Here is a 9,008-nt window from a genome sequence, read left to right as displayed (position 1 = left end):
AAATTATTAAATTTTATTTAAAATTTATTTATTTATTTATTTATTTATTTATTTATTATTTATTTATTATTAGTCTTGCTCTGTCACCCAGGCTGGAGTACAGTGGTGCCATCTTGGCTCACTGCAACCTCCGCCTCCCAGGTTCAAGTGATTCTTCGGCCTCAGCCTCCTGAGTAGCTGGGACTACAGGCACACCTACCACACCCGGCTGATTTTTGTATTTTTAGTAGAGACGGGGTTTCACCATGCTGGCAAGGCTGGTCTCGAAATCCTGACCTTGTGATCTACTCACCTCAGCCTCCCAAAGTGCTAGGATTACAGGCATGAGCCACAGTGCCTGGCCTACCTATATTTTTAAATGGTAGAGCTGATGACTGCGGGAGTAGATAGGGGTGGTAAATGGCAATGCTTGTAACTATAAAGGTGGCCAAAGGGTTTAGAATCTTGACCCTGGCTTGAAAACTGTCCATGTGTACTTGTCTTTTGGCAAGCCTTTGAATTCTGAAAAAGTTATTTATGTGATCTTCATAGTCAAATTTGTCTACAATCAGATTTCTTGAAAAATAATTATTTTGTAGGTGAGGTCAATATTTAGTTAAAATGTTAAATGTATCTGAGCACTAATAGAGATGGATCATTCTGTGATTTTTCTTGCCTTTGACAACAATGCAAACAAAAACCACACAACAGAAAAGAATAGTGGTTGGATAATCCTTCGAATTATTAGTTTCTGGTCCCAGACTGTGCAAATGAATAGACATGAGTTATACAGAGTAGCCTGAAGAAAATCAGGGTGACAAATATTCAACCATTAGCTCTCCAAAAAACCACTGACTTTAGCCCAACATGAAAAGATTCAGATATATTTTGACAGAGCTTTTGCTCACAGAGATTAAATAAAGTAAGATCCCGGGGCAAAGAGACGAGTGGGAGAGGAGGGCAGAAATCACGTGGGAGAGACACCCCAAGCCCTCACCAGAGCCTGCACGGCTACTAGCCCAGATCCAGGGCACTGCTTAGAAGCTGAGGCAGAACTGAGTTGATCTTCTCATTGTCATCCTGTGGGTTCACCAGTACATTCTTTGTCCAGTTTGAGGTGATTCTTGCCTGTGTTCCAAGAATCTTTTCATATTCCTTTGATTGACCATCTCTTGAAAATAATCTCCCATCTAACAGCCAGGACACTCAAAAACACCATTTTGCTCCTCTTTCTGCCCCCAAAATGGAGGGTAGAAAACTTGGACTCTTCATTGGTTAATGAAGGAAAAGGCCTGGACACTTTATGGGGTGATAGCTGGTGACAGCTGAAAGGGAAACTTTGGGTAAAATAAAGGAGGATTACTTGGAGTTAGTGCGAAATCATCCACCAAGCTGAGATAGCAGAGAAACACACTACTCCATTTCAGAGTGTGAAATGTCTTGTCACAGGCAGAGAATGTTAGAGCTGGAAGGGAACTTGGAGAACATCACCCCCACCCTTCCACATAGCAGAGGAAGCCCAGGAAGAAACAGATGTGGCCTGGAAAGGGGGCCTGACTTGCTTGAAGTCAAATAGCTGGTCATTTGGCTTTGTCAGAACCAGGAATAAAATGTCCTAGTAATTATCTCCACTGCCCAACACAGGCGAATCTGGCTTAGGAACTCTTTCTTTGGAAGTAGATTTTTCTCTGATCCTGCCTCAAGTCATAATAAGTTGAATGGAGAGTCCAGTTTCTATGTTCTTAGAAGTCCAAATTCAACACCTCACAGTGATGCCAAAGTTAAGTATTTGTGGAATTAAATTAGTTTATGGCATAAAATATAGTAAAGACAAGTTTTTAAATAGTTGTGGGAGAGCCATAACTGCTCATGGAAAATTTGTCTTTCGTAGAGACTCTATGGGACTACACAAATCAGCCTACACATGCCTGAAACAGAGTGGCACCACGCACTTAATTTTGTTGAAGTCCAAGCTTCTTTCCCTGTGATAAAAGAGGAAGTGACATTCTATACAGCTATGCCTGTGTTCTGCTCATTCTTCCAGGAATACTTTTGTCACTAGAATTTGTACAGGTGGAGGAGGAGGGTGTCATCCTATTGCTCGGCATTTCTCATATAATCACTCTGTAGCTTATACTCCCCACAACAGTTTATCTCAGGATGTTTTGTGGCTTCACGCTACCCACCATTATTACACCAGAGAAACTCACCAGATTGTATTTTCTGTATTCACTCTTCATAGGCTTCTGTTCCCTTGATAGATTTTTGTCTTAGAAACTTTTTTCTTGAGAAACACTAATGTTTAGCACCGCTTTATGTATGCAAGAGTGGATGTAGGTTTCTTTGTAGCAGATTTAAAAACTCTGGCATCCAGCCCTGGTGGTTTCTGGTGCAGAAACTGAGAGACCCTTTGGTGTTCTACCTGGAGGGGTGGCTGGCGGACGAGATCTTGGGTGAATGACCCTAGGCCCAGACCAAGCTGTAATTCTAGAAATGGCGTGGATGCACCAAGCCCTGCTGGTGGTAGACATAGTGGGCTCCAAGAACCTAGTCGAAATCATGGTTTTTGGGTGGCTCTGTATACAGAATCGGGTGAAGAGCATGCTCCTGTCCCTGGCATGGTTTCACCAAGAACACTGTGCCCGAGCTGAGAAGATAAAACACCTTGAGAAGAACTTGAATGCCCGTGTCTGAGGCCCTCACACTCCCCAGCATCCTATTGCTTAAGGCAACAGAACTATTGTCAGGAGCATTTTGAGAACTTTCTTGCTTTTGCTGCTAAGGTTGAAGAGAAGCAAGTATAGCATTCCTAAATCCCTGCACTCCTTTTTCCTGTGTCTTGATGGATAGTGGTTTATTCTGTGCCAAGAGTGAGTTTGAAGAGCTACTCTAATAGAGAAATGGCCCTTTTGCCCAATGGTATAACGATCTTTGCACACTTATAATAAAGCAAATTTATTTTTAAAAATTTTAAACTTCTCATAGAGAGGTATTGATGGAACATTCAATTAAAATCTTTGTTTATAGGACTCAGAGATAGCCAGATATTAAACAAATCAAAAAATGTTTCTCATGAATATCAAGTTGACTCTTGATTAACATTTTATACTCTTATTAACATTGTATACATTGTTTCTATTCAACCAATTTCAGAACTTCATGAAAAAGTTGAGTAGTAGGTTGAGTAATGGGGTAACACAATGGGAGCCTTTTCTGCAAGGCTGGCATGTGAATAAAGTACCTGCAAATCATAAAAAGAAACAAAATAGAGCGCTTTAAAAACAAGAATTTTCACATTGGTCGCATCAGTACATTCACACTCACTGGCTAGGGTTGTTGGGTGTGGGAGTCTAAGCCACAAGACTTGGGCAGCATTTTCAGCCCTCCAATCTCCCTCATTTGTGACCTAGAAAACCTCTGACATGTGGACTGTCCTCACCACAGTATGAGCAGAGGCTCCTGCTTCTTGGTTTATCAGGCAGTGTACAGTGAGGAGTTGAAATGAAAGGGTCGAGCTGTGGTGACTACTAGGGCCAAGTCAAGAAGGAAGAGTAGAGCTCATCCCTACGGCCTCAATAAAAGCCTAGGAATGGCCAGAGGAAGAGGCAAAAATGAGAAGGCTTTCAACCATCCCCTTGGATGACTTAAAAGAATGGGTCTCAACACTGAGTGCACACTGGAATCACCTGGAGAGCTTTATCTTTAAAATCCCACGGCCCTGGTACCACCCCAGACAAATGGAAACAGAATTTCTACATGTGACACCTGGTTATCAGTATTTTTTTAAATAGGCTGAGTATCTCTTATCCAAAATGATTGCAATCAGACGTGTTTTGGATTTCAGATTTTTTCAGATTTTGGAGTATCTGCATTATACTTAATGGTTGAGCATCCCTAATATGAACATGTAAAATCTGAAATGCTACAATGAGCATTTACTTTGAACATCATGTTGGTGTTCAAATGATTTCAGATTTTGGAACACTGCAAATTTTGGACTTTGGTTTAGGGATGCTCAACCTGTAGTTACTCAGGTAATTCCAATGCAATGTGAGTTGAAAACACTAGTTTAAAACAAGAATCCAAACCTAAATGGCTACCAGTAATGTAATTTAGGGGGTAAGAGTAAGCACGAGAGAGAGGAGATGGTGGCAAACTAAACAGTACATGATGCACCTAAGGGGGTAGCTGCAGGAGTTCTGCCTAACTGTTGTCATCTACAAGTGTGACACCACTTTGCCAGCTGTCCTGATTTTCAGATGTTCGTATCTAAGTTTTAAAAAAAATGAGTTGTATGCTACAATGTGGATGAGCCTTGAAAACAAGCTCAGTGAAAGAAGTCAGACACAAAAGACCACATATTATATGATTCATTTATATAGAATGTCCAGAATAGGCAAATCCATCACAACAGAAAGTAAATTAGTGGTTTCCAGGGGTTGGGAGGAGGAGAAAATGTGGTATGATTGCTTAATGGGTACTGAATTTCTTTTGAGGTGATGAAAATAGTGTGCAATTAGACAGTTATGACGGTTGCAAAATATGGTAAATTATATTAAAAACTACTGAATTGTATATTTTAAAATGGTAAATTATTACGTGAAATTTACTAATATATATACGCTATATATAGCCCGCCGCGGCCGCGCTGGAGCGCGCGCCGCTATAATAGCGCGTACGCTTGCTTCTCGTCTTCCTGTCTCGGTTTTCGTGTCTGTTGTGCTTCGTGTGTGTGCTTTTGACACAAGGTGGAGGCGAGGCCCTGCAGGACAGAGCCCGAAGAGACTGGGAATTGATTGGATTGTTTGACCAACTCAGAGCCAAACAAATCCCTTTTATGGGAGTCAGAATGGAACACCTCACGGAAGACAAAAAGTCCATGCCTGAGTGTGGTGGCTCACGTCTGTAATCCTAGCACTTTGAGAGGCCGAGGCAGGTGGATCACTTGAGGCCAGGAGTTCAAGACCAGCCTGGCCAACATGACGAAACTCCATCTCTACTAAAATACAAAAATTAGCTGGGCGTGGTGGTGCATGCCAGTAGTCCCAACTACTCGGGAGGCTGAAGTGGGAGGGGGGATCGCTTGAGCCCAGGAGGCAGAGATTGTGATGAGCCGAGATCACAGCACTACACTCCAGCCTGGACGACAGAGTGAGACCCTGTCTCCGAAAAAAAAAGTCTATAAATTGGACTGAAGTTTTTTTTAAAAAAGACAATCTAAGGCTGTAATTTATGTCTCCACATCCTTTTACATCTTCATCCAAACAAACGACAAAGTTATGTCTGCTGCACTCTTTTCATCTTAAGTCAGAGACAACCTGGGTTTTCTCCTTAACAGGTGCTATGCAGGGCTGCACTGCCAAGTGCACTTGGCTTTGGCAGCCTATAAATAGAAATGGAACCCCTGAGGTGCAGGAGAACAGGCTGGCAGATGAAGCCAATGCTGGTTACTGCTCTTTCTTACTGTTCTGTTACTGAGAGGGGTAAGTGAAACAAACAAAACCCCTGATAACCATGTTGATTAATTGTTACTCCTTTATCAATTGCTTCTGTCCAACAACTCAATTGTAAGTCACAATCCATAATTTATTATCCTCTTCAGTGAAGTTTATGACACTTTTTTTTTTTTTTTTTTTTTTTATTTTTTTTTTTTTTTTTTTTTGAGGCAGAGTCTCCCTCTGTTGCCCAGACTGGAGTGCGTTGGCGTGATCTCAGCTCACTGCAACCTCTGCCTCCCGGGTTCAAGTGATTCTCCTGCCTCAGCCTCCCGAGTAGCTGGGATTACAGGCGTGTGCCATCATGCTCAGCTTATTTTTGTATTTTTAGTAGAGTTGGGGTTTCACCATGTTGGTCAGCCTGGTCTCAAACTCCTGACCTCAGGTAATCCGCCCACCTCCGCCTCCCACAGTGCTAGGATTACAGGCCTGAGCTACCGCGCCCAACCAAGTTTATTTGCTCTTAATTACTCAAAGCAGGTTAAAATTATTACTACTTCTGTGAGATGCAACTACAATAAAGACAATGAGTGACAAACTGTTCTTCAAAGAGAGTTTGATGTTTCACTAGTCTTTTCTGGCCTGGGAATATACTTCAAATGGCAGTGGTTCTTAGAGGTCCCCAAAATCCTACCATTTTCACAGATCAAAGTTAAATATTATTAAAAACAAAAATAAGCCAGATGCGGTGGCTCACGCCTGTAATCCCAGCACTTTGGGAGGCTGAGGCAGGCGGGTCATCAGGTCAGGAGTTCGAGACCAGCCTAACCAACATGGTGAAACCCTGTCTCTACTAAAAATACAAAAAAATTAGCCAGGTATGGTGGCGGGCGCCTGTAATCCCAGCTACTCAGGAGGCTGAGGCAGGAGAATTGCCTGAACCTGGGAGACAGAGGTTGCAGTGAGCCGAGATTGCGCCACTGTATTCCAGCCTGGGTGACAGAGCGAGACTCCATCTCAAAATAATAATGATAATAATAATCCCTCATAAATACCTAATCTTCTAAGTATTGAACCACGTTGCAGGTTTGCATGAACTCAGAAATGAGTGAAATCTTACTGCAGATTAGATTCAGACTTTTTTTCTTACCTGAATTCTTCTCTGTAGTTATTCTTAATATACTCAGCTAGAGTCCTACTGTGCCGCAGACAGCTCTTGAGGATGTAAAATTGCTGGTACAACAGAACTGCTTGGCAGGGACTTAGCAGCTGAAATGAAGCTGAAAGCCCCCTCACCACTTGTTTCACAATACTGGCCACAAAAGTAATCTAGACAAGGAAAATACAGTTACATGTAGGCTGTGTGCCACCCACAAAAGCAACTATTTTAGCTGGAGCTTCAACTACAAATCTAGACGGAAGCCCTCACTACCCTAACACCACTGTTGCAATGTTACTCATCGAAATGTTGTTCAGTGTCAAATAAAAAGTATAGGAGGAAGCTGGGCGTGGTGGCTCTCACCTGTAATCCTAGCACTTTGGGAGACTGAGGCAGGTGGATCACGTGGTCAGGAGTTCGAGATCAGCCTGACCAACATAGTGAAACCCCATCTGTACTAAACATACAAAACTTAGCCAGGTGTGGTGGTGCGTGCCTGTAATCCCAGCTACTCAGGAGACTGAGGCAGGAGAGTTGCTTGAACTCGGGAGGCAGAGGTTGCAGTGAGCCGAGATCATGTCACTGCACTCCAGCCTGGGCAACAGAGCAAGAGTCCATCTCAAAAAAATATATATGTATAGAAGGCCAGGTTGGGCACTGTGGCTCATCTGTAATCCCAGCACTTTGAGAGGCTGAGGCAGGTAGCTTGAGGCAGAGAGTTTGAGACAGCCTGGTTAACATGGCAAAACCCCTTCTCTACTAAAAATACAAAAATTTGCCAGGCATGGTGTCACATGCCTGTAATCCCAGCTACTTGGGAGGCTGAGTCACAAGAATTGCTTGAACCTGGGGGCAGAGGTTGCAGTGAGCCAAGATTGCACCACTGCACTCCAGCCTGGGCGAGTGCAAGTAATTACTCTTCTGTGTAATTACTATCCATAAATATAGGCTTGTGTGGAAAACAGAAAAGAACGCTAGTGCCCTTTCAAGCTCTAACCAACAGGTCACACTACACGCCCATTAAATTAGTATCAGTAAAAATGTATTGCCTTTTCTATTGTAATATGTTGCAACTGACCCTTCCCTACAGGTAGGGCAAGTAGGTGGAAGTGGATTTTTCCCATTCCAGACCATTTACATATGTTGACAAAACATTATATATATTGATTAAACATATATTGCCTGGCAAACACAGCTTGAGCTGAGAGAGTCTGAGGCAGTAGAACAGAACAATGTTAATCAGCCCATTTAGAAATTAAATTTTTAGCTTTTCTAGCACCTTTCTCTAACCAAGTAAGATAATGAGAGCTGACTGACATGCAGGTACATAGCAATGATCCCAGTTTCTTTGCTTGCAAATGTCTCTCAAGTGATTTCTTTCTGCCCATTTAACTGTTTAGAGCTGGGTTAATATTGAAGCTTTCTTCTGCCAATCCTTCATCCTCACATGCTTCATGGTCACAGACTAGCCTCATACTCAACCCAATTCCTTTGGTGAACCAACTTTAGAGGCTGGTAAAGAAACTTCCTTTTAGCTGGAGTGCAGTGGCATATGCCTGTATTCCCAGCTACTTAGGAGGCTGAGGCAGGAGGATCGCTTGAGCCCAGGAGTTTGAGACCAGCCTGGGAAACATAGCAAGACCCCATCTCATTTTTTAAAAATTATTAAAAATGAATAAATGTGGCCAGGTGCGGTGGCTCACAGCTATAATCCCAGCACTTTAGGAGGCCGAAGTAGGAGGATCACCTGAGGTCAGGAGTTTGAGACCAGCGTGGCTAACATGCTGAAAACTTGTCTGTACTAAAAATACAAAAATTAGCCAGTCATAGTGGTGGGTGCCTATAATCCTAGCTACTTGGGAGCCTGAGGCAAGAGGATCTCTTGAACCCAGGAGGTGGAGGTTGCAGTGAGCTGAGATCTCGCCACTGCACTCCAGCCTGGGTGACAAAGTGAGACTCCATCTCCAATAAATAAACAAATAAAAAAATAAATAAATACCAAGCAGGAAGGCTTACATGGGAAATAAAAGTAAAAAAATAAAACTAAATAAATAAATAAAAAGAAACGTCCCTGTTACATGGAGTCTGTAAAACCCAGATTTCCACACATCAGTTCATGTAATAGGGTCTGCAGCCACCACACAGAAAACAAAGGGGTCTTGCATCTTGCACATATGAGCTGCCATTGCTGTGAATGTCTGTAACTTTCAAACATTCTGTGAAGTGGTCTGAGATTGGTTGGGGCCTGTGTGCTACTGAGGAAGACAAGTTCATGGGCTCAGCCTCCGTAGAAGACAGCTGGCTGTTCTACTGACAGATGTACCCTCTGACCCCAGCCAGCTTTGTGTAAACATATGTCATAAGGATCTGACAAGAGAATCTAGATCCCATAGGACAGGCCCAACATCACTCTAGAGAAACGGCAGGGGACCACT

The 9,008-nt window shown here is 42.8% G+C and overlaps 1 protein-coding gene across 2 annotated transcripts in view; it reads right to left on the bottom strand.

The window, feature by feature from the left end:
• Positions 1-2,920: 2,920 nt before the first annotated feature.
• The window catches only part of CUNH12orf56 (chromosome unknown C12orf56 homolog), a 116,238-nt gene continuing 110,150 nt past the window's right edge, over positions 2,921-9,008 (bottom strand). For both annotated transcript variants that reach the window (XM_017872624.1, XM_017872615.1), the window contains 2 exons: positions 6,565-6,743; positions 2,921-3,220 (listed from right to left, as the gene is read on the bottom strand). In XM_017872624.1, the coding sequence (XP_017728113.1) occupies positions 3,115-3,220; positions 6,565-6,743 (285 nt within the window). In that variant the 3' untranslated portion in view covers positions 2,921-3,114. The remainder of the gene's footprint in view (positions 3,221-6,564; positions 6,744-9,008) is intronic.

This window comes from Rhinopithecus bieti, unplaced genomic scaffold, assembly GCF_001698545.2.
Source record: "Rhinopithecus bieti isolate Rb0 unplaced genomic scaffold, ASM169854v2 scaffold_1103, whole genome shotgun sequence".
NCBI classification, from domain to species: Eukaryota; Metazoa; Chordata; class Mammalia; order Primates; family Cercopithecidae; genus Rhinopithecus; species Rhinopithecus bieti.
The sequence above is the reverse complement of the archived record's forward strand: the minus strand, read 5'-3'. Positions and strand labels throughout refer to the sequence as shown.